Source organism: Saccopteryx leptura, chromosome 9 (assembly GCF_036850995.1).
Source record: "Saccopteryx leptura isolate mSacLep1 chromosome 9, mSacLep1_pri_phased_curated, whole genome shotgun sequence".
NCBI lineage: Eukaryota > Metazoa > Chordata > Mammalia > Chiroptera > Emballonuridae > Saccopteryx > Saccopteryx leptura.
In genome coordinates this window covers 232289-257952 of record NC_089511.1, presented here as the reverse complement: position 1 = coordinate 257952, position 25664 = coordinate 232289, and the positions used below count along the sequence as shown (strand labels likewise).

The following is a 25664-nucleotide window of genomic DNA, read 5'->3' as shown; positions in this document are numbered from 1 at the left end:
GGAAGCCCTTCAGGCTCATCACTGTGGGTCTCAGAGCCCTGCCACTGGGTGTATGTGTGAAGCCCAGCTAGTGAGTACAGCACACTCCTCCCTGGGTGGGACAGAAACATCCAAGCCTTTCTGCATGACTCACACTCTGTCCCTAGTGCACCTCTCCAGGGGGAGAAGATTATGGACTCTTCATCCCCAAACAGATGTAAAAACTACTAGTTAGGAAGACGTTAGGGTGTAGAAAAAAAGACCATAAATGGTGTGTAAAGATGGGCACGTACTGATGACAAATACTCAGCCTTCCAGGTGACACAGTAATACAAGCAGGTAATAGTGTAATAGTAGGGATCAGAAATTCACTTTGGAAATTTTAAGATGGTTAGGAAAAGAATCTGATAACTCATTTTTTTTTTCTGCCTGCCTGGAATCCTAGAGCAGAGGTCCCTAGTTTTTCCTCACCATGAGAATGAGGCCACAGAGGAGTCCTCTTCAGGCAGACCAGTTTACTTCTGGGAAGGGGTCACTTGCTGATTTAAAAACTTTGGAGCTTTCTTAGGTTTGTTTGCTTCTGATGGTTTGTGGAAACCTGGCTATCTTCCATCCTTACCAGACCAGCATGGGAGGAATCTTCAAAGGTGGGCCGGGTGGGGTCCGGCTCGGAGCCAGAGTCTCAGCCCAAATTTGAATCTAAATTAGATCATTTCTCCCTTCCCCCTCCCTCCTTCATTGAAGGCATCTTGACTGAGCACTTGCTATATATTCAGTTCTAAGCACTGTAGGTAAGAAGTAGACGGAACAGTGGGGGAGGCCGGCGATATACATGCACATCCCGCAACAAAACGCGTTTCGGGAGTGTCGGGGAGATCAAAAGTGCGTTTGATGCTGCAGGCAAGACCTAGCTAACCTGCTCAACGCCGGACTGGGCGCAGTGCGCGTCGCTTGGAACGCGCTTCCGCCGTTGCCAGGGTCTGGTGCGGCGGCTGAGTCTCCAGTCTCGCGAGTTTTCTCGATATTTCGCGCGGGACCGCCCAACGGTTGCTAGGAAACGGCGCAGCCTCGGCCAGGCGGGCGCTTTCGTCCGTGGGTGGCGGTGGGGTCCGGACGGCTGCAGCCATGGTGAGGACATTGCGGGTGTGGCCGCCGCGCCGGCCCTGCGCGCAGAGACCCCAGGACGGGTGACTTGGAGCTCTGGGTTCCTGGAACGGAGAACATGGTGCTCCCGTGGGGATAGACTCGTGGGTAGGGAGAGCCCAGGGCTCCACGGGTCCTGGATCCGCAGGCACTTGTAGCCGAGAGATCTGGGCTCTCCAGGGTCCTGTGCTCACAGGGGTGGCCTTAGCACCTCCCCACTGGCCGCTCCCCGTCCCAGGGCCCAGGTCCGATGTGTCCGGAAGACAGCTTGAATGAACTGGGTGCCCTACCTGGAATGGAAGGCTCAGTCCATCAGAGCCTTGGGGTCTCTGAGGGGCCTGGGGCACACCGGGTCCCCATGCAGGAGAGAGGGGTGCAGGGGACACCCTTGAACCTACAGTCTCCGATGGAGAACCTAGTCCTAGGGCATGCCACGGTGGCTGGGGGTCTACACTAAGGGGTCCCGGGCAGAAGGTCCTGTGCCGATGGGCGCCCAGGGTAGACTGCGGTACAGGACTGCTGGTTCTGAGCAGTCAGTCCCCCCCCCCCCATCCCTTTACCCCTGTCTCTCTCTTGTAATAGGGCCCTCAGCTGTCCTCCCTGCACCCCTAATATGGGAGTTGTCAGTACTCAGCTTCCAGGCAGGTGCATCAGCTGGTGGGGAGGATCCTCTGTGGTCAGCCCCTGCAGTTGGCTGTGACTGTCTGGTCAGCCCCTGCAGTTGGCTGTGACTGTCTGGTCAGCCCCTGCAGTTGGCTGTGACTGTCTGGTCAGCCCCTGCAGTTGGCTGTGACTGTCTCAGACGCTCTGTGGCAGGGACCTCTGAAAACGGGCCATTTTGGACTAGAGGGATTAGTACATTAGGAGTGAAGATTTCAGTGGATGGGTCTTTGAATATCAACTGGAAAAAGGCCACCAAAATATTTTTACCTATTACTAGCTTGTGGGGTTAGGGTGATTAATTCTTTTTTTCTTTTTGCTTCTCTCTATTTTCTAAGATTTCCACATGATTTTTTTTATAAATAAATTTTTATTAATTTTAATAGGGTGACTGATTTTTTTTTGGTAATCATAAAAATGTTAGAGACATACTGCCGGGGTCCAGCCCCGGGGGGGATCCAGGGGTCCCACAGGAAGAGACGGCGTCGGCGAAATCGAGTGAGAGAGCCGAATTCTTTTCTTTCTCTTTATTCTCCGGTTAGCATTTACTGCCAGGCATCTCTACCAAATGCTAGTATAGCTCCCTTTTTATACACGCACACCGAGTTACAATCACATGGTGTTAATTATTACTTTTGTTTCACTATGTTTTCATGTTTCCGGATAACAGTTTATTTACATCTATGAGTAACAAGTCAGGTAGCAAATCATTCAAAATACAAAATAACTTGAATAGCGATAACAACATCAGTAAAAGCTTTTAGAGTATTAGTTCTAAAAGGCTTGCCTCTATAGAAATTAACATAACATCAAGAATAGGTTTCATCCAAAGATATGCAGAGTGCACTTGCAAGATAGCCCAGCAGCAACACAAGACATTCCATGGATTTCCCTACATTTTTAAATCTCATGAGAACATCTCATTGAGAAAGCCTAGCAATTGCCTTTAGTCAAAAAACAATTCTCTTAGTAAAACATTCTTTTCTTGCTGACTATGCTCTCATCCTAGGCCACACAATGGGCCATTCTACTATACCTTACCTAAGATACTATTGTCTAGTCAAATATTACTTATTTATTATATTTAAACACTAGTTAAGTTCTACCTCTATTCTTCTCAGAACATACCACTATTTGCAGATCAAAGAAGCAGGAAGAAAGGAATGTTTCTCTACTTATCACATGAAAAGGCTAGGGAGGAAAAAATGTTAAGTGAAGGCCTCAGGGTGCTCTGTGCACAGCCACTGCCTCCTAACCATTCACAAGTCACAAACTATTCTTTTTAACATGATTAAGAAGGAATTCTCCTACAAACTTAACCCTTTACGAGGGATATCATAGCCAGCCTCTTATGTCTATGAGCCCAGTTCAAGGGGCTTACAGGCTTTTCTGTGGAACTCACACCCTCTGTCTCATTTCCAAAGAAATTACTACAAATCTACAGGGAAAGTACGGTACTATTATCCCTGTGCCACAAATAATAGCACACACCCAGAAAAAGGGGGGATATAAGGCCAGATTAATTAAAAAAATCAAAGGGGGAAGTATCGTGCCTTTCCTTTTGCAGTGACTTTGTCACCCCACAGCCATTGGTCTTCACTGCAGTGACTTTGTCACCCCGCAGCCATTGGTCTTCTCTGCTGTGACTTTGTCAATCAGCAGTTTTTGATCTTCTTCTGCTGTGACCTTGTCAGCCAGCAGTTGTGGGTCTTCTCCTGCTGTGACCTTGTCAGCCAGCAGTTGTGGATCGGCTCCCGACATCTCCCCCTTTTTTATTATTTAAATAAAGCTTTTGTATTTTCACCGTTGTTTCTCTGAGATTGCTGTTTAAGAGTCGGAACATGACTGGAAGGACAAGAAGAGTGATAATTGCCACAGCTATTATTATGCCTATATCAGTAGCCAGAGAGGTCAGGCCATGCATAGAAAACATACTTTTAATGTTTTCAACAAATTGATCAGCTACTTCTGAGGCAGAGACTAAAGAGCCTGAATGTCCTAAGTTTTGTATCTGCTGATGTAATTCCTTCAAATCTAAACTAATATCACTATTATTCCATACACCTAACAAATGATTCTGTACATTATTCCATGCTATGATAGACTGATTGTATTCTAAAGGAGTCACACATATCCACCTGAATCCTGCATGGCATCTAAGAGTCATTCTAGCTTTCATAGCTAACAACTCATTACATATGTGAATAAAAGCCTCCTCTAAAGCATTCACTTTCAATTCTAACTTTCTATCTATAGTCTCCTGTACTGCTAATGCAAGAGATATATTACGAGATAAACTATCCACATGATTTGCAGTGTGAACTGATTGAGCTAAAGCAGTGGTGGAAGCAGCTACAGATCCTATAATAGCAATAAGAGCAGTAATTCCCAAAATCAATTCGGCAACAAATCGCTTTTCTCGATGGTGAGTAAGCGCTTCAGAAGCAGCCTGTAGTGCATGCAACCCTGGGTCATCATACCAAGGCTGAGACAGACTAACAGGTAACATCACATAAGGTGGCTGCCGCAAAATAAACATAACTTGAGCTTTGGTGTCATAAGATAGACAGTTTGTTAAAACACAGCGAGAGCAGGAAATGCTAAATATAGAATTATAAGTACTAACAGAAAGATTACTGTCTATTGTAGCAATCAAGAGTACATAAGGAGCCGGTACACAAGCCTGAACAAAAATATTCTGAGCAGGATAAGGGTAAGGCCCAACCAAATATGCTGGTGCAGCAGCTGCAATTAGCTGCCAAAGCTTTGTTTGATACCTAGTGGTTAATTCATCCTGATAAGTCAGCTGTGCAGGTATCCATCCAGCAGACTGCCAACGTGTGACGATTTTATTTAAAGGATTATATTTATCTGACCAACTGTAATCGTCTTTCATTTTCTGCACTAATTTTCTATAATCATATTCAGAATAAGGACTAGACCAATCTTGTACAGTGAAATTAACAGCATATGCAGTATAATTCATATAATTGTAATATGCACATTCTTGCCATGGGGGAAAACCAAATCTATTCTCTACAGACCACCAGTAAGGTTCTTGAGTTGCCTTTTTTGGAGGATAAAGTTCACATGGGTGAAATCCCTTAGGAGGCAATGTAACAGGATTATACTCATGGGTGTCAGGGCCTCCAGGCATTAAAATTGTGAGAGACCATAAGTCTCTTGTTGGGTGTCCAGGTTTATTACTTTTAGGAGAGTCAGTCAAAATAGTCTTAAGTGTAGTAGGAAAACACCCAGAAATCTTGTGAGTATTATTAAACATAAAACATATAGGTACCTTATCCGTTTTCCCATGAAATGAGAAATTTGAATTAGTTTTATGCATAATAAAAGAACTACATGATCCTCCCAAAAACTTAGTATGATTATTAAACACAGGTATATCATCTCCTCCCCAAGTAACAGGCTTAACTAATGGTGGATTTGGAATATAAGCCCAAAAAGATTTGTTTTGTCCAATAGCTTTAACATTAAGTACCTGAATTGAAAGTATAGCTAGCACAGCAATAAACATATTAGCAGGGTTACGATGTATGTTTTGTCGATGACAAATTAAATCAGCCCTCACAGTCAATGCCTTCAACTGGTTCCAGGTTGGTGGGTTGACAGTTCGAGTAGAGCGAGCCTTCCGTTGGCCACGATAGCGAGGTCGTCTAGCTTTCTGTAGTGACAATCGCTGCATTACTCGAGTAACAGGATTATACAGAGAGTTTCTTGATGGCCTTTGCTGGAAAGTCACTGGTGATGCGGGTGGCACAGGAGTCTCCTTCTGGCTGGGAGGGGGCAGCAGATTTCTAGAAGTCTTAGTGGGATAAATTACTGATTGTCTTTTTAGAAATTGCAGCAGTGGGCGAGCAGGAAGATGAAATAAAACCTGCCCTGTAAAATTACTGAAAGCAATTTGAATTTCGATTCACAAATTTTTGACAAAGCATAGGACTGTTTTTCATTCCCTGGGGCAATACCTTCCACTGATATTTCTCATAAGGTTGTTTAAAATTTTCTGATGGCAGACTAGATACAAATCTTCGACAATCCTGTATAGCTAAAGGTATAGTAAAAAAGCAATCTTGTAAATCTATAACAATTACACTGTAGCCATGAGGCACTGCAACTGGTGAGGGGTTTAAGGGTTCTTATTCATCTATATAAATCATTTCCATATATTTGGAGCTATTTCTAAAAAGACAAAACAATGTTATTAGCTGGATTAAACAAAAGAGGGTAAAAGTTTGCAGAAGAAACAGGTTCAGCATTTCCTGTAGGACTCCAGCGTCTCTCAGCTGTTGAATACTTCTGTATATCAGCATTTAAAAGAAATTTTTTAAAGTAAGAAGCATGATAAAGAAGATTTGCAGTGGTTCCAGTATACGAGTTTTCTATATTTATAAAAACATTTCTACTTCATTAATTAACAGGCAATTTAAAGAATACGTTAAAGCTGGAAAATTCTAGTGTGGCTTTCATTATTTTTCTATATTAAAAAAATCTACAACTTTGTTAGGCAAACCTACTCTGCTTCATGCTTTGCAGTGGCAGCAAGCAGCCTGAAGCTTGAAGCGGTTTAGTCATGCTATTTAAATTTAAATGAGCGCGCTTTACTTGTTTCAATTAAAATTATAAATTTGTAGGGATGATATTTTTATAATATTAGAGCCGGCATATTCAATTTTTGCATGCAAAAACTTAAAAAATTACATTTAGACAACATTAAACAAAGACCAAACACAAACAAGAATTAAACAAAGTAGACAAACCAGACAAATTAGAGAGAAACCCGGGATTTTAGAGATCAGAATATGGCCTGCTTGATTTTTACACAGGGCAGTTTTGATTGGAACATATTGAATAGAAACTAAACAGAACTCTCTCTTGAAAAGTTTCAAGAACGGCCGTTTATGAGATTCTGTTTAGTCATATCCAAACAGGTGTTTCCTTTGCCCTCTTTTCAGGCATAGAATAGGAAAGAAATAAAATGAGTTGAGAGATAGAGGAGAACAGAAAAAACTGTAATTTTTCCAAACTCTTAAGTCCTTCTATTTACTAAAGAAAATCAGATAATAACACAACTTTAAAACTCATCTCAGTCTCTAATCATTCTTAAATTCTAATAGCTGGTACAACCGGCAGCTGAAATCCCTCCATTTCAACCCCCACAAGAGGCTTGTTTCTCATATTTTGCATGGAGCCACGGGGGAGGCCCGAGTGGGGTCTGAGACAGACCGGAGTTGACAAATGGATTCAGGCTGGCCCCAATTGTTATCGGGGCCTGAGGCTGGCCCCCTTGCCAGTTTCCCTGATTGCTACTTTGATTACTTGTCAGATTTGAATTATGTGGGCGCTGCCATTCTATTCCTAAATTTGGTCCTAACGGCTGTCCGTTTTTGTGAAATTTAGAATGGCACAGCTTTGCCCAATGATATCCTTCCTGACAGCGTGGACACAAAGTCTTAGGCAATGGGACATTATTATTAGCATTATTAATTATGGGAGCTGTCCCTTGCACTCCTGGGCTTGCTTGCCCACTCTTGTTAGGGCATTGTCGGCTAAAGTGGCCCGTTTGATTACAAGTAAAGCAAGTAAGACTTCCCTTAGAGGAAGCTTCATTGACAGAAGGCATTTTTCCTTGATACATAGTCTTAATAAATTGAGGATACATTTCTCCTTTTAAAGCTGCAGCAATAGTTACTCCCTGAACAAAAGCAGGATTTACATCCTGACAGGCTTTGATGAAATTCCCTATCATTCCTTCTCTCCTCACTGACCGCAACATGGCCTGGCAAGTGGAATCAGCATCTTCATAAGCCAACTGTTTAATTATAATATCTCCTGCCGCCTCATCCGAAACAACTCCTCTCACTGCTTGAATCAACTGAGCAACAAACTCCCCACAAGGTTCATCACCTTTCTGTTTTACTCCTACCACAGTAACATCTCCACCAGACGAAGCTGGCAACTTTCTCCAAGCTGATATAGCACAATTATTCACTTGTATCAAAGCTGGTTTAGAAAGTTTTAACTGTTCACTAACATCAGCAAACTCTCCCTCTCCCGCAATCATTCCTCCAATTACAGGATTATGAGTCCTCCGATTCCCAACTGCCTGCTGTTTAGCTTGCTCCTCATATTCAGCTCTCCAAAGGAGATAATTTCCTCCAGATAAACAAGCTTTAGCCACTTGTTCCCAATCATAAGGAGTCATCCAATTATGAGAAACTGTTTCCATCAAAGACATAGTATAAGGAGAGGTGGGTCCATATTGACTGCAAGCCATTTTCAACTCTTTCAATAATTTATAAGAAAGCGGCTCCCATGTAGGATCCTCCTCATCAAATTCACCAGCCACAGCCACAGGGAAACATAATGCCAAATCAGTTTCCCCTTGGTCGCAAGAAGCTTGAATTGCCTTCTGCAACCCTGTTAACCCTGATGATTTTTTCTTTTCATTAACATCTGGTGATTGTACTGGTAGAGGCAAAGACATTTTAATAGCCTTATTTTCATCCTTTTTGTCAGTCTTGGAGGGATATAATATGGGCAAGACTGTTTTTGACTTCCAATCCTCATTATCCCTATTATATTTAGCTGCCTCATTTTCTAATTCAGCCTCATCTTTTGGAGATAAATGATTTTCACTATCATTCTGATGTTTACTTAATTTTAAAGAGGCCATAGCATGATTTGTACTATCTTGAGACTGCCTTTTACTTCTAATTAACGGAGTCTCTTCTTTTGGAGGAGCAGTTGCCTTAGAAAGTTTATGCATCTCATGTTCTGGATTTAAGGCATCTTTAATCAAGCTCCATAAAGCAAATGTATCAACTGGGACCTTTTCTGGTCCGTGTAGCTCATAATAAAGTTTTAAATCTTCTCCAACTTGAACCCATTTCTCGAAATCAAGCGTTCCCTCATCTGGAAACCATGGAGAACATTTTTGTACGAATTTCATAAAACGAGCTACTTGTTTAGAGGAGACCTTAACTCCTTTTTGGGAAAGTGTATACTTAATAACTTTCATAAAGAGTCTTCTTTCTTTAGACTCAGTATGGCCCATGACTTCTCAAAATCTTAAGTTCTGAAATTCTCCACCTATCCTCACCCTGTCTTTCTTACAGGGGGGTCTGCAGCACCCTGAGTGGAGTCCTAGCCGTCCCGAGACAACGAGGGGGGATTACCTGTAGGTCCCTGTTCGGGCGCCAAATGCCGGGGTCCAGCCCCGGGGGGGATCCAGGGGTCCCACAGGAAGAGACGGCGTCGGCGAAATCGAGTGAGAGAGCCGAATTCTTTTCTTTCTCTTTATTCTCCGGTTAGCATTTACTGCCAGGCATCTCTACCAAATGCTAGTATAGCTCCCTTTTTATACACGCACACCGAGTTACAATCACATGGTGTTAATTATTACTTTTGTTTCACTATGTTTTCATGTTTCCGGATAACAGTTTATTTACATCTATGAGTCACAAGTCAGGTAGCAAATCATTCAAAATACAAAATAACTTGAATAGCGATAACAACATCAGTAAAAGCTTTTAGAGTATTAGTTCTAAAAGGCTTGCCTCTATAGAAATTAACATAACATCAAGAATAGGTTTCATCCAAAGATATGCAGAGTGCACTTGCAAGATAGCCCAGCAGCAACACAAGACATTCCATGGATTTCCCTACATTTTTAAATCTCATGAGAACATCTCATTGAGAAAGCCTAGCAATTGCCTTTAGTCAAAAAACAATTCTCTTAGTAAAACATTCTTTTCTTGCTGACTATGCTCTCATCCTAGGCCACACAATGGGCCATTCTATTATACCTTACCTAAGATACTATTGTCTAGTCAAATATTACTTATTTATTATATTTAAACACTAGTTAAGTTCTACCTCTATTCTTCTCAGAACATACCACTATTTGCAGATCAAAGAAGCAGGAAGAAAGGAATGTTTCTCTACTTTATCACATGAAAAGGCTAGGGAGGAAAAAATGTTAAGTGAAGGCCTCAGGGTGCTCTGTGCACAGCCACTGCCTCCTAACCATTCACAAGTCACAAACTATTCTTTTTAACATGATTAAGAAGGAATTCTCCTACAAACTTAACCCTTTACGAGGGATATCATAGCCAGCCTCTTATGTCTATGAGCCCAGTTCAAGGGGCTTACAGGCTTTTCTGTGGAACTCACACCCTCTGTCTCATTTCCAAAGAAATTACTACAAATCTACAGGGAAAGTACGGTACTATTATCCCTGTGCCACAAATAATAGCACACACCCAGAAAAAGGGGGGATATAAGGCCAGATTAATTAAAAAAATCAAAGGGGGAAGTATCGTGCCTTTCCTTTTGCAGTGACTTTGTCACCCCACAGCCATTGGTCTTCACTGCAGTGACTTTGTCACCCCGCAGCCATTGGTCTTCTCTGCTGTGACTTTGTCAATCAGCAGTTTTTGATCTTCTTCTGCTGTGACCTTGTCAGCCAGCAGTTGTGGGTCTTCTCCTGCTGTGACCTTGTCAGCCAGCAGTTGTGGATCGGCTCCCGACAACATACCAACATGTAATGTTACAGAGAGCCCTGGCCAGATAGCTTGTTAGTTTGGTGAGTGCGTAGTCCCCATGCACAAAAGTTTTGGGTTCGATCCTCAGTGTACATACAGGAACAGATCTATGTTTCTCTCTCTCCCATCCTCCCTCCATAATCAATAAACAAAACATTTAAAAATGTTCCAGAAACATGCAGACACACACAAGTGTGGGCCACAGACAGTTGAGAGAAGTGAGGGCAGAGCATAAGGATTTGGAAATTTAGTGTGTGCTTCAGTGCTGCTGGGGAAGGGAGTGGGGAGGAAGTTTCATTTGTCAAAGTTGGGGAAAAGGGGCATGGCACAAGAGCAGCTCCCTGTGGTGAACCACCTGCAGAGCACCACATGGCACCTCTGCTGTAACTGCCTCTGACCAGGCTGTGAAGGAGTTTTGTATCTGGAGGAAGAGAGCTTTATATCACCCTCTGGTCGTTGCTATGGAGGCATTTTCTGTAACACCCACTGAACAGTTTCTTGTAGGTTTCTCTGGTGGTTACCAAACAGCCAACATGGTAACACTTGACCAGGCGGTCTCTGCCATGTATCAAGGAGTAGATTTGGTTGAGTTCCTCTCCCTTTCTGAGTGAGAAAATGTTCTCTTCTGAAAAGGAAGATTTCTCCTTGCTCCTCTAAAGGTGTGAGCAGAGTGTGTGAGTATGGTTAAGGGTGCCATAGGGTCGAGGAACGTGCTGCAAATGGGGCCCATGAGGGGCCATGAGTGTGACCAGGAGACGGAGGTTCTGGAACGGGCACTTCTCATCCAATGACCCCAGAGGGAACCAGCCCAAAAGCAAAGCTATTACACAGTCTCCCTTCCTGATCCAGGCGTCTCTTCTTTAACCACAGGCACCCAAAAAGAAAGGCAAAGGCAAAGGCAAAGGCACTCCAGTTGTGGACGGGCTTGCTCCGGAGGACATGAGCAAGGAGCAGGTGAGCGGGCTGGCCCTGTGCCTCGGCCTAGTTCTGGTGGGGAAGGGGGGTGGGTGCTGTCCTACCTTATTTCTGGCCGTTTGTCTTCAGGGTCCAGTCAGACCAGTGCACCTTGTCCTGCCCTCTAGTCTGTGCTCGTTTCTCTCAGCCTGGCCCCTGTGGTTCCGTCCGAATCATCATCTCCCTCTCCCTCTCCATAATCCCCATCAGCTCAGAAGCTCTCAAGGACAGTGCATGTTGTCTTTCTTATTTTGTAAAGGTAGATATTGAAGAACTGTTTTATAGGGTGGTAGGAATTTGGAAGGAAATGTTTTATTTCTATATAAAATCTATTTTTAATTTTCCGTATTTCCTTTCAGTCTCACCCTGTTCTGCTCCTGGTGCGGTGGAGCTGTTGCCATACTACATGCTCATAGAGCATGCTTGTCTGTTTCACTTACCAGTAAACATGAGGAGTTATTTTAGGCCACTTGTCCCTGCTGTGTTGAGGAAGGTAAGGGCTAGAGAGCAGGGCCTCTTGAAAACTGCAGCACATGGCGCATGATGGGAGCGAGCTGGTGCCTGTGCCTGCTCTGTGTCTCTGAGACTGCCCGTACGCGTTTGCCATGGACCTGAGGGCTTTGCGTCCACTGGTGTTACTGTCAGTAACACTTACTTTTTGGGCGATGGTTTTAAGATAAAAGACTAAATACTGAGTAGAGTAACCAGTCACTGAGTCAGGTGAGCTGAAATTGATTGGATGGTGCAGGAGGACCCTTGAAAGATGGTGATGAGCAGCTTTATTTTACAGCAGGTCTTTGAATGACATTTTGTTACAAGGCTGATGAGACAGGGAGGAACTTAACTCTCCTTTGTGTCAGTTACCCAGCAGTAGTAACATGTGGAATCTCTTAAAGGGGCAGAACCTACGGAGGATGTTAAGTGAGGACTTATCTGTATATGCAGGGAAACCATTAGCAGTTTAAGTAGAGGGTGGGGTCCAGTTTGTGTTTTGGAGAGATCACTGGGCTGCACACTGCATTGTCTCAGCAGTTGAGCTGTTTCTTACCTCTGTTCCCTATGGAGACAGTGCTGACATGCAGTGGTCAGTCTGCAGAGGCATGGAGCCTCGGAAGCGCCAGGGTCTAGGTGGGCATGCGTTACAGGACAGCTGCAGTCAATTCTCTGGATGGTTACCCTGTGAGCTTCAGGCTCCAGGGCTGTTTTCTGTGGGGTTTTTTTTTTGTTTGTTTGTTTGTTTTAGCATGCAAGAGAGACAGGGACAGACAGACAAGAAAGGAGAGAGACGAGAAGCATCAGTTCTTTGTTGCGACACCTTAGTTGTTCACTGATTGCTTTCTCTTATGTGCCTTGACCGGGGGGCTTCAGCAGAACGAGTGATCCCTTGCTCAAGCCAGTGACCTTGGACTCAAGCCAGTGTCCTTGGGCGTCAAGCCCTCAACCTTTGCGTTCAAGCCATTGACCATGGAGTCATGTCTATGATCCCATGCTCAAGCTGGTGAGTCCTCCCTCAAGCCAGCGATCTTGGGTTTTGAATCTGGGTCTTCAGCATCTCAGGCTAACACTCTACACCGCCTGGTCAGGCTGTTTTCTGTTTTTTAAAAGAGAATCTAGAAATCTGCATGTTTATAAGAAATGTATATATTGGGTGATGGCAAAATCTACTCACTTGAGATAGTTATAGTGGATAGGAGCCTGGTTTAGACTATTGGAGTGACACAAAAGTTTAGTGACATGAAGATGTCATCTGCAGAGACCATAGTTAGATGCTGGGGTGTGCGTCTCCCTAACAGGGGGCCATCGAGCCCAGGTTCACACTGTGGCTCTCTGGGGAGTAGTGGTCAGCAGAGGAAAGTGGCACAGTCAGTGGTCTGAGGTGTGCTCAGAAGATCCTGGGAACCTGTTCTCACTCTCTCTCTTTTTTTTTTTTAGCACGCGCGAGAGAGAGACAGGGAAGACAGACAAGAAGGGAGAGAGATGAAAAGCATCAACTCATAGTTGAGGCATTTTAGTTGTTCATTGATTGCTTTCTCATATGTGCCTTGATGGGGGGGGAGGGGCTCCAGCTGAGCCACTGACCTCTTGCTTAAGCCAGCAACCCTGTGCTTCAAGCCAGTGACCTTTGGGCTCAAGCCAGTAACCATGGGATTATGTCTATGTTTGCATGCTCAAGCCAGTGACCCCATGCTCAGGCTGGTGAGCCTACGCTCAAGCTGGAGACCTCGGGGTTTCAAAACTGGGTCCTCTGTGTCTCAGGCCAGTGCTCTATCCACTGCGCCACTGCTTGGTCTGGCTGGGCCATATTATCTCATTTTCAGCCATATTGGTATTTAAAATCACCTTAGATCATTTTCTTTTTAATTTTTTTTGTTTTAATAATGGTGTGTTTGCCTGACCGGGTGGTGGCGCAGTGGATGGAGCGTCGGACTGGGATGCGGAAGGACCCAGGTTCGAGACCCCGAGCTCACCAGCTTGAGCGCGGGCTCATCTGGCTTGAGCAAAGAGCTCACCAGCTTGGACCCAAGGTCCCTGGCTCCAGCAGGGGGTTACTCGGTCTGCTGAAGGCCCACGGTCAAGGCACATGTGAGAGAGCAATCAATGAACAACTAAGAAGTCGCAACGCGCAACGAGAAACTGATGATTGATGCTTCTCATCTCTCTCAGTTCCTGTCTGTCTGTCCCTGTCTATCTCTGCCTCTGTAAAAAAAATAATAATAATAAAAAATAAAATAAATACGCTTTAAAAAAAAATGGTGTGTTTAATATTTTTGAGGAGAAAGCTCTTGTGTTCTTTTGAGAAATTTCCTCAGTATAAATTCTGAGAAATGGATGAAAATATAAAGTTGTTTTATGATTACTGGCCAAAATCAGTGGTTTGTGCTGTGACTGAACATACCCTTGCCCTGAGGCCCCCGGCCCTGTGCTTTGACTCCTTATTTTCAGCTCGAGTGCATTTTTAGATGCACGTTCTCTCTCCTCTCTCTGCCCTTCTCCTCCCACATTCCCCTCAGGGGGCGGGCCCAACCGAGCTCCTCGCAAACTCAGGCTGGCTCTGCTCTGCCTGCAGGTGGAGGAGCACATCGCCCGCATCCGGGAGGAGCTGGACCGCGAGCGAGAGGAGCGCAACTACTTCCAGCTGGAGCGGGACAAGATCCACACCTTCTGGGAGATCTCGCGGCGGCAGCTGGAGGAGAAGAAGGCCGAGCTGCGGAACAAGGACCGGGAGATGGAGGAGGCTGAGGAGAGGCACCAGGTGGAGATCAAGGTGAGCAAAGCCGGCCTGCCTGCCCCTCTGGGGTCACTGCTGAGATGTTGGACAAGGTGGGGCATTTATTCTTCTGGCTTAGGGGTCATAGCCCTTTGTTTGTGTCCTTTACACTGGGAACCTGAAGGTATGGTTTTATTTTATTTATTTATTTTGTATTTTTCTGAAGTTGGAAACAGGAGGCAGTCAGACTCCCACATGTGCCCGACCAGGATCCACCCGGCATGCCCACCAGGGGGCGATGCTCTGCCCATCTGGGGTGTTGCTCCATTGCGACTGGAACCATTCTAGCACCTGAGGTGGAGGCCACAGAGCCATCCTCAGCGCCCGGGCCAACTTTGCTCCATTGGAGCCTTGGCTGCGGGAGGAGAAGAGAGAGACAGAGAGGAAGGAGAGGGGGAGGGGTGGAGAAGCAGATGGGCGCTTCTCCTGTGTGCCCTGGCCGGGAATCGAACCCGGGACTCCTGCATGCCAGGCTGTTGCTCTACCACTGAGCCAACCGGCCAGGGCCAAGGTATGGTTTTAATAAACCATTATATGCGTGCAGGTGAACATGTGTGTTTAGGAGTGTATGTCATGCAGGTGAGCATGCGTGTGCAGGTGAGCAGGTGGCATTTCTCCTGCCTGCAGGTCTACAAGCAGAAGGTGAAGCACCTGCTGTATGAGCACCAGAACCACCTGACAGAGATGAAGGCCGAGGGCACCGTGGCCATGAAGCTGGCGCAGAAGGAGCACCGCACCCAGGAGGGCTCGCTGCGCAAGGACGTGCGGGCGCTGAAGGTGGAGCTCAAGGAGCAGGAGCTGGCCAGCGAGGTGGTGGTGAAGAACCTGCGGCTGGTGCGTGCAGCAGCGGGTGCCGGGCTCGCCCTCCCGAGCAGTCAGCAGCAGCTGGGGGTTCACACTGTTGTTGAAAAACTGCACTTTGGCAATTATTAATAATTTAAAAATGTTTTTTAAAAAGCATGCAGCTAAGCAGACTCACTTTGGGGGCCAAGTGCAGAATTCTGTCTTCGACTTGAGCAATAGAATGACAGGAGGAAACTCCAGCTCAGGCTTCCCCCACACATGCTGCCAACGCCGGACACCCAGCTGCTCTCCCAGGCTGTTTGTCAGGTGCATTTGGAAACACACCATTCAAGTGTCTAGTGCACGGTACACAGGCGGCCATGGCAGTTTGTCTGGTGAGCTGGGCTCATGCACACCTGGCTGACTTGGGAGACTTTTTGGTTCATTCTGAGGGAACTGCTGGGGCATTCCAGGTGGAGGTGGAAATTTGTTTGTTGAGTACCCATAAGGTGTCAGGCTCATATCTCTGGGGAGGACTGACAAAACGCCTTTCCACGTGTGGCTGCTGGTCTACAAAGGAGACACTGCACATAACAAAGAAAACAAAATAACATGTCAGATCCATCACTGGTCTGTAAGGAAGGGCAGAGTGGGGAAGGGGGCTTCTGGGGATGAGAGTGGGCTGCACTTTTCTACAGGGAGTTCTGGGAATGCCCACTGAGAAGGTGACATTTGGGCAAAGGTGGTAGGGGCTGAGCCAGGCTGGGGGGACCAGGGCAGGAGGAGAGAGAGGATGAGCCAGTTGAAGGCTGGAGGAGTAAGTCGGTCAGAGCTCATTGGTTTGGAAGTCTTGAGGGGCATGGGGTTTGACCCTGGCTGAATCCAGTGGCCTGTGGAGGATTTGGGCAGAGGGAGGGTGTGTCTGACTGGTTTTCAAAGGTTCTTCCAGGATGCAGGTTGAGATTTTGTCAACACATTGTCTCAAGTGCAGGCAGTCCAGCCTTGACTGGATCTGGAAGAAAATGCTGTAAAATTGTAGAGTTTGCAGCGGAGTCTGAGGGTGCTGAAGCTTTGGACTTTCCAGGATGGTCTGACAGGCGTACCACAGGCTGGTTTCCAATGAATTAGTGACGTGAGGCTGTCTGCTTTCCCATGGCCAGCATGGGGTTAGTTATGTGGTCATAGCTCCCTTTTGTGTAAAAATACTGCTATAAAAAAAATTAACCCTGGCTGGATAGCTCGGTTGGTTAAGGTATTGTCCCGAAGCACTGAGGTTGCTTATACATCCCCCAGTCAGGGCACGCAAGAACAGACAAATGCTCCTGTCTCTCTCTCTCTTTCCCTTCCTCTCTCTCTCAAATCAATCAATTTTTTTAAATTAAGATTTCTATTCATGATTTTTATGTAATAAGCATCTATGGAATATTTCTTATTTTAAATTTTTTTAGTGAGAGAGACAGAGGGACGGATAGGAATGGACAGACAGGAAGGGAGAGAGGTGAGAAGCATCAATTCTTTGTTGTGGCACTTTAGTTGTTCATTGATTGCTTTCTTATATGTGCCTTGATGGGGGGGGGCTACAGTCAAGCCAGTGACCCCTTCCCCAAGATAGCGACCTTGAACTCAAGCCACTGACCATGGGGTCATGTCTATGATCCCATGCTCAAGCGAGTGAGCCCGCGCTCAAACCAGATGAGCCTGAGCTCAAGCCAGTGACCTTGGGGTTTCAAACCTGGATCTTCTGTGTCCCAGGCCAATGCTCTATCTACTGCGCCACCACCTGTTCAGAAAATGTTTTCCTGGAATATTTTTTAATTAAAAATATTTTTTTAATAGTTGATTTTAGAGAGAGAAGGGTAGGGGGAGAGAGAAACATTGATTTGTTGTTCCATTTATTTATTCATTCATTGTCTGATCTTAACATGTGCCCTGATTGGGGATTAAACCCACAACCTTGCTGTGTCGGGATAACACTCTGACTGGAAAAGCTCCCCAGCCAGGGCTGCAGTATGTTTGTTTGTTTTTTCCTGTATTTTTCTGAAGTGAGAGAAGTGGGGAGATAGAGAGACAGACTCCTGCATGTGCCTGACTGGGATCCACCCAGCATGCCCACCAGGGGGCGATGCTCTGCCCATCTGGAGTGTTGCTCCATTGCAACTGGAGCCATTCTAGTGCCTGAGATGGAGGCCATGGAGCCATCCTCAACGCCCAGGGCCAACTTTGCTCCAGTGGAGCCTTGGCTGTGGGAAGGGAAGAGAGAGATAGAGAGAAAGCAGAGGGGGAAGGGTGGAGAAGCAGATGGGTGCTTCTCCTGTGTGCCTTGGCTGGGAATTGAACCCAGGACCTCCACACTCCGGGCTGACGCTCTACCACTGAGCAAACCAGCCAGGGCAGGGCTGCAATAATTTTTAATGTTGCTCTAAGTGACAGAGTAAGTGAGCAGGCACCTGGAGCCCACAGATGGGTCTATAGATGTGGCATGGCTCTCCTGCAGGTTGGCCAGGCAAGGGGCCAGTTGTGGTCAGTGCTTGGAATGTCTGTTGACATTTTCTCAAGCTCAGAGCTGACTTTAGCTGAGTGAAGGGAGTTATGAATGTGAAAGCTATTCGGAGCACGGTCTGTGAGGGGCAGGCCCAGGAGCTGCTCTCTGTCATCCGGTAACGCCTGCTTCCACCTTTGCAGAAACACACTGAGGAGATCACCAGGATGCGGACCGACCTTGAGAGGCAAGTGCGAGGTCAGTCTCCCTGCCTGCCAGAGTCTTCCCATCAGGAAGTAACTTATCTCAGAGCTTATCACAGGGATGATTGACAGGTCCAAGCAGCCCAGGTATGCCAAGAGAGAATTAGGTTGTTTTCAAGGCTGATGGACCACTCAGAATCCCAGAATAAGCTCTTCCCATGTCAGTTGGGGTGGCTGTGGTTACCACCTGCTCACCTACTTGGCACAAGTTGGTGACTAGGTTAGGGGGTACTTGTCTCGTCTCGTGGGCAGCATTCTTAGAATAGTCCTCCCCATGGCTCCTGGTCTGTGAGGTCTGTCCAGTTTAGAAACAAGCTCCATGCCGTAACTGGATGGTCACTTGGATCATGGCTAGTGACCATTGGGATCTGCTGACGCTCAGCTGTTGGGAGCTTCCTGCAGGGGTTGAGTGTCAGTGGCTGCCACAGGCAGAGGACAGCAGAGGCGGCGTCAGGCCATGTGTCCTCTGAGCATCAGCAGGAGGCCCTCCGCCACCCTGTCGCTCAGAGGCAGGCGGCCTTGGTCCCGCCAGCTGCCCTGTGCGCAGCTGCTGTGTGTGCTGCTGCCTTTCAGAAATCGAGGCCAAGTATGAGAAGAAGATGAAGATGCTCAGGGACGAACTCGACCTGCGGAGGAAGACGGAGATCCATGAGGTGGAGGAGAGGAAGAACGGGCAGATCAGCACGCTGATGGGGCAGCACGAGGAGGCCTTCACGGACATGAAGAACTACTACAACGACATCACCCTCAACAACCTGGCCCTCATCAACTCCCTCAAGGTGCGCACCCCCCAGTACAAAGATATTCCTGACGACGCCCCTCATTGTCCTGGACTGAAATCCACGGGTAACGTGACCTCTCTGTGCCTGAAAACAGGCTGATGCCCTGAAGTAGGACTGGGGATTGATGGGTCAGTGTGTGTTCTGCAGGGTACCGGCTCAGGCTGGACCCCGTTAGGAGCCTAGCATGGCAGCACAGGCAGGTGTCATTGTCACCCAGAGCTGGTGGGGATGGAGTTTCCACAATGGAGACTGCCCTTTGGGGCATCTGAACAAAGCATAATCTCATGGAAATTGTATTCCAAGAAAATTCAGAGTAAGGTAAAATTTTGCAAAATAGTGTGTGTCTGTACCTAAAACAGGTTGAGGCGGGCACGTGCCTATCCTGCCGCAGCAGGACCTGGCTCTGGGCAGGTGAGCTTGCGGCCTGGTCTGGTGCCGCCCGCCGAGTCCCGTGCACCGCCTTGTGCCCACAGGAGCAGATGGAGGACATGCGGAAGAAGGAGGAGCACCTTGAGAAGGAGATGCTGGAGCTGTCTGCACAGAACCGGCGCCTGGCGGACCCGCTGCAGAAGGCCCGGGAGGAGATGAGCGAGATGCAGAAGAAGCTGGCTGACCACGAGAAGGACAAGCATATCCTGGTGGTGAGCGTCCGCCTGCGGCTCCTCCACGGTTCCTCCAGGCTCGGCAGGGAAGGGACTGGTGCAGGGCTTGGCCCTCAGGCAGGAGGGTCTGGTCTCTCCTCTGTGACTGGAGACCTGGGGGAAGGTAGGGTTGCTGCTTGTCCTGGGAGACAAGTGTGCCCACCAGCCTGCCCCAGGGCTGAGCCTCTTGTGTCTTTGAGCCAATTCTTTCTGGCAGCTGTTTTTGGACTTGCCCCCTTCCCAGGAGCCTGCATGGTGTGGATGCCTGAATCCTGAGTGCCTTCTGTCCCCCACCCCTCATTTCTCTCCAGTGCACAAAGGCACGTTTGAAAGTCACTGAGAAAGAGCTTGAGAGCCTGAGGTGGGAACACGAGGTGCTGGAGCAGCGGTTCCTCCAGGTGAGCATCCTGCAGCCGAGGGGGCCCGGAGGCCCTGCTGCCCGCTGCCCGTTCTGTGCAGCTCCCGCAGAAACCTGGGCTTCACACAGAGAGAGCGGGTCCCTGGTAGAGAGCAGATTGTTCGCCTGTCCCCTCGGGCTCTGTTCTGAAACACGTAGAGAGCCTAGCCCTTCAGTGAGCGTCTTTTCCTCTACATACGTGTGTCTAGTACTAAACTGTTATGCAACATTGTAAAGAAGTCACAGTATCCTGAGTCTGTAAGTAAAAATGAGAGGGTCCCCCTGCTGCTCAGTGTGGTCCTCACAAGTCCTAACGGCTTCCGAGTCTCCTTGCAGACTTGTCCTGGTGTCTAGTGTGGGTGTGACTTCTGCCTTAAACGTGGCGCTTCTGCCTTGTGTGTCGAGCAGCCCCCAGATTGCCCCTACACTGCAGCGTCTGATGGTGCCCCACGCGCCCTGGCGAGTGCTGGTATTCACGCAGCCAGTTCCCGGGTCTGGTCAGTTCCTGGCAGTGGAATTCCTGGGCTGGAAGGTTCGCCTCCAGATTTCCCGTAGTCTGCCCACGGGCTGTTCTTAGTGATAATCTCACCCAAAGTGCCCACGGGTCCACTTCCCTCCAGCAGCAGCTCTCAGGATTTCCAGACTTGGCTGATGTGATTGGTAGAGACGTCTCCTTTTCTGAGCTTTCCAGCCAGTTTGAGAGGCTCTCCTTGCAGTGTTCAAATACTCTGTCTGGTGCAGAGTATTTCCACCTTTGTGAGCTGTGATTAGTGTAGGAACACTGTGGGCGGGTTTCATCCCACCGACTGCAGGAATACCCAGGAGCCTGTCAGGTCTGCAATGTCTTGTAGAAACCTCAGAGGGGCCTGCAGGCTAAGGGCAGCCCGAGGCAAGGAGTCACCAGATGTTGGCATGGTGGCCCCTGGAGGCGGGGTTAAGGAGTGTTCACGTTTTACATTTCCACAGTCTTAGTTTCTTATAGTGCACAGTTAAAAGTAGCAGGCTTAGCCTGACCTGTGGTGGCGCAGTGGATAAAGTGTCAACCTGGAATGCTGAGGTCGCTGGTTCAAAACCCTGGGATTACCTGGTCAAGGCACATATGGGAGTTGATGCTTCCTGCTCCTCCCCTCTTCTCTCTCTCTCTCTCTCCTCCTTTTCTCCTCTCTAAAATGAATAAATAAAGTCTTTAAAAAAATAAAAATATATAAAATAAAAGTAGCAGGCTTAGATGGAAAAACACTTTTGTTGATTGACAGGCAGTTGGCTCCAGGGCTGTGCTCCAGACCGGCTGTTTGTGGGGCACATGATAGCATGTGGGGTGCTAGGATCTGGGGCTGACAGAACAGGTACCCCACAAGCCCCCCACCTCCAAACACTGCTTGCTAGAGTTGGGTGCCCTGAATTTCATGTGGGACAATCTGGGACATGTGTCCCGAGCTCATTGCCCAAACCTAGGGCAAGGCTGCCCACCCTTTGTGTGGCCTGTCCAGTTAGGACCAGGTGGCCTCTTGCTTCTTGAGACACCTTCCTAGAGATGTTTCCTCCTGCCTTCTCTGGTGTGGACAACTGCGCACCTTTAATTCTGTTGCAGAGTGGGGGTGCAGGCAGTGTAGACAACACAGGCTCCCCTGGCCGTGGGGGCCCTGTGTAGACGGCACAGCGAGAGTGGGCTTTGGCCATGGGCAGAAGCGGGAGGACTCCTTGCCAGCGAGATGGTCTAGGCAACGTCCATTCAGGTGCAGCGTGAGCGGGACGAGCTCTATGGGAAGTTCACGGCGGCCATCCTGGAAGTGCAGCAGAAGACAGGCTTCAAGAACCTGGTCCTGGAGCGCAAGCTGCAGGCGCTCAGCGCTGCCGTGGAGAAAAAAGAGCTGCAGCTCAACGAGGTGCTGGGCGCCTCCAACCTGGACCCCACAGCCCTGACCCTGGTGTCCCGCAAGCTGGAGGTAGGTGCAGGCGAGCTCTGGGGGTAGCCCGTGGCGCCGTGCTCCTGCCCCCACAGGTGGCCTGGGCTCTGGTGGGGGTCCCTTGCTGCATGGGGAGACCCCAAGCATGTCCAGCCTCTGTCATCCCAGTGGAGACTCTCGGCCAGCCCTGGGGAGGGACTCCCCACACCCTCACAGGTCGTGCTCTCATCTCAGTCTCCCCTCTCTCTCCTTCCTCTCTGCACCTGCGAGTCCTGCACCCACTGCCGGGATGGGTTGAGCTTGGCTGGTCAGGCCCTGGGTCCCAACCATTCTTAAACTTCTGGGCTGAGCTCCTTGGGCCTCTGGTGGTTGACCCAGACACAGGCCTGGGTGACAGCCGAGATTCCTGCGAAGCCGCTAAGTTAAGTCCCACCCGGGAAACCAAGATGTGCTGCTTTGGCCGTGGGTAGTTAGGCCAGGGGTGGGCCTCTGCAGTGGGCACTGGGGCGGGGGGCGCTTCCCAGAGGGAATTCTATCTGGGCAGAGGCTGGAGCATTTGTTCACCCGAGTCCTGTTATTCATGGTGCTCCCCTGCTGGGACTGTCCTGGGTATGGGGACAGGAGCAGACCAGGCAGATGAAGGCAGATGAGGCCTTGCTGCCCATAGGCCAGCAGGGTTAGCTTAGGCCTCAGGACAGTGATTGCTGCTGTCTTTGACCCAGCAGGTCCTCTCTCACCTGGAGGTGGGCCTTGTCTCTCTCCTCCCTGGACCTGATCTTGGGGTGGGTTTCACAGACAGAACAGGTGATAATAGGACGGGGAGTCTCGGTGCTGCCAGGGGAGTGTGGCTGGGGCTCAGACCCCACTGTCAGGCCCGAGGTGGCCATGGGGACCTGGGAGACAGACATGGGTGTACAGTTGTCCTCTGTGTCCCCATCCAGAGGCCTGTCCCAGAGATAGACCCCTCCAAGCTGGACGGGATCCTCTCAGAGAAACAGACCCAGGTCAGCGTCTGTGTGCAGGTGTTTTATTCTGAGAAGTGACACAGGCAGCATTTTTTAAATTTTTTTATTTTTCTGAAGCTGGAAATGGGGAGAGACAGTCAGACAGACTCCCGCATGCGCCCGACCGGGATCCACTCGGCACGCCCACCTGGGGGCGATGCTCTGCCCATCCGGGGCATCGCTCTGCCGCGACCAGAGCCACTCTAGTGCCTGGGGCAGAGGCCAAGGAGCCATCCCCAGCGCCCGGGCCATCTTTGCTCTAATGGAGCCTTGGCTGTGGGAGGGGAAGAGAGAGACAGAGAGGAAGGAGGGGGGGGTGGAGAAGCAAATGGGCGCTTCTCCTATGTGCCCTGGCCGGGAATCGGACCCAGGTCCCCCCAGGCAGCATTTTTAAGGTGACTCTCGACATGCAGTGCAGCTGAATGTGAGCTGTCTGGTCACACTGCCGCCAGGCTCAGAGGATGAACCTGTCGGTCACCACATCCGTATTTTAAAGTGCTGCAGGCTGTGTGCCCCTCACCCAGTCTGCACCTGAGGCCTGCAGCTGGGTGGGATGGGGGAGATTCTAAAGCTGTCAGTGGCTCCCCCAGTTTGGCACCGACAGGAGACCATGGAAGGTTCTGGGCAGGGTTGACTGGACTGTAAGCCCACAGGGACCTGGAGGAAAGGCCGAGTGAGGCAAGATGGACTTGACGCTGATGGAGGAGGGGTTGGGGAGGCAGAGGTGAGCCTGTGCCCACGTCCTGGCTCAGTGGGCCGCAGTGCCCTGGGACTGAGTCATCTGGGACAGGCTGGTTGTCAAGGGCTGGGGCAGTGCAGGCACACAGGAGGGGCCTTGTCTGGGCCAGCAGGGCCGAAACTGACCTGCCCATGAAGGTCTCTCACTGCAGCTGTGCCGTGGGCCAGGGTGGGTGTGAGTCAGCTGTTGCCTTTCCTGGTTAGTTCCTCAGAACTCGCCAGGCGTGCCCCTCTAACTTCTCAGCACCTCCCTCCCCCTTTCTCTCTGGGGGAGCTTCCCACACAGCCTGCTCCCCGTGTGGCATACATGTTGATGGGGCCAGGCCACTATTTCCTGGACATCTCTGGTCCCTGCGAGAGCCCCTGGACCCCAGACCTCCAGCTGCCCCATCTGCCTCCATCCAAAGACAAGTCTCATACTCACGTCTTCTTTCTCAGGACGTCCTGGAATCAAAGAACAGTGCCATCAAGGACCTACAGTACGAGCTGGCGCGGGTCTGCAAGGTATGAGGAGTCCCATCCTCTTCAGAGCTGCACCCCACCCAGGACACGAGATCCCTACCTGGGACCGAGAGCCCGAGGCTGGCTGCGTGTGGCCTGGGGCATGTCCCGCCCTGGTGCTCCTCACAGGGCCTGCCCATTGTCCCTTGGTAAAGGACAGTGGCTTGTCTTGTCCAGCAACTCTTCCTGTCTTCCTGTCTGACCCTCACTCTCCTATCATGATGTTGGCCTGGCCTCTTGGGCAATAGGAGGGGCCTCCTGTGCCCCCCACACACAAGGCCCACTGTCCTCCAGGCAGGGGACAGTTATAGGTCTAACCTGTTCTGATTCCTTGGTAAGTCTGATGAAGGCTACAGGCCCTTCTTATGCCAAAAACACACATTGGCACCACAGCCTCCTGTAGTTGTGAGGGGCAGAGACCCTTTAGCCTGGTGGTGTGTTTCTCACAAGACTGAGAGGCCTGGGACCTGTTCCCAGTGGCCCTGGCTCTGTGGTACTGCCCACAGCGCTCTCTGGGCTTTGCCTGGGGGCTGCAGACACATTTACCAAGAGCAGCTGCCCCACGAGTGACTCAGACATGCATATTTCTATAGGGTGGATGCCACCTGCTGGTTCTTGGCCTTCCCTTGGCCCTCCCGTTGCCCTGACCAGTTTCGCCTGCCCATCTGGACCCTTCCCTCAGTTCCCTGGCACCCTGATACTTGTACTCAGAGTTGGGGCCAGCTACTGGTCTGTGCAGCTCTTGGGAGGATTTCCATAAGTTGTATCTGACAGTCAGGAGGCCCGAACCCTGGTGAAGGGTAAAAGCCAGGCCAATCTCTAATTCTCTCTGGAGCTCGGCCTCAGTTCACCCCCACTCAACTCCAAGCTCTGACACCCTTCTTTTGATGGTGAGGATAATGTGCCCTGTGGAGCTTTTGTTCTGAGTCAAGAGAGGCTCGAAGCATCTCTCATGCATCACCTCAAACCCTTACAGCCATCCAATGAAATTCAGCCTTTTAAAAACTTCCATTTTCTAGAGGAGGGAGCACGAACCATGCCTGTGGGCCCTGGCAGCACCTTGCCCAGACCCGAGCTCTTCTGGGATGGGTGGGGGGTCACCGGCACTCTCCACACCCTCCTGCCCCCCAGGGAGCTGGGTGGCCTGAGGGTCAGCCTTGGTGTTGCCTTGGCCTAGGGGCAACCCCTGCCCCCTCCTGACACTGCTTTGTCCCCGCAGGCCCACAATGACTTGCTGCACACCTACGAGGCAAAGCTCCTAGCCTTTGGGATCCCCCTGGACAACGTGGGCTTCAAGCCCCTGGAAACAGCTGTGGTGGGGCAGACCCTGGGCCAGGGCCCTGCGGGACTCGTGAGCACGCCAACGTAGTCCCTGCCTGGGACTCCTCCCCGCGTGACACCCCCTTTTATACACCATGGACAGCAGGTGTGTGTTTTTTGGATGTGTTGGGTCAGCAAATGAAGGCTTTTCACATTTGCTGTGAGTCCTGTTGCACGACTGTGGCAGAACCAGCGTCTGCTCCCTCCCTGTTCCCTCCCTCCCTAGTGCCTGCTCCCCACCGGCTCAGGCTGATGAGTCTGCTTCCTCCCTGCCTGCTGCC

At 49.3% G+C, this 25664-nt stretch overlaps 1 protein-coding gene across 1 annotated transcript; it reads left to right on the top strand.

Annotated features, from left to right (window-relative positions):
- The first annotated feature begins 1044 nt into the window (after window positions 1-1044).
- On the top strand, window positions 1045-25627 carry GAS8 (growth arrest specific 8). The gene is made up of 11 exons (XM_066350040.1): window positions 1045-1107; window positions 11217-11300; window positions 14368-14565; window positions 15196-15402; window positions 18034-18088; window positions 18667-18872; window positions 19349-19516; window positions 19828-19914; window positions 21650-21859; window positions 24001-24066; window positions 25283-25627. The coding sequence occupies exons 1-11, from the start codon at window positions 1105-1107 to the stop codon at window positions 25430-25432; spliced, it is 1434 nt and encodes a 477-aa protein (XP_066206137.1). The 5' UTR covers window positions 1045-1104; the 3' UTR covers window positions 25433-25627.
- Window positions 25628-25664: the final 37 nt, after the last annotated feature.

Bases quoted from the DNA above. Each gene is read 5' to 3' on its own strand.
- GAS8 (XM_066350040.1), top strand. The intron at 19,915-21,649 runs GTGAGCATCCTG...ACGTCCATTCAG, and splicing joins TGGAGCAGCGGTTCCTCCAG to GTGCAGCGTGAGCGGGACGA. The intron at 24,067-25,282 runs GTATGAGGAGTC...TTGTCCCCGCAG, and splicing joins AGCTGGCGCGGGTCTGCAAG to GCCCACAATGACTTGCTGCA.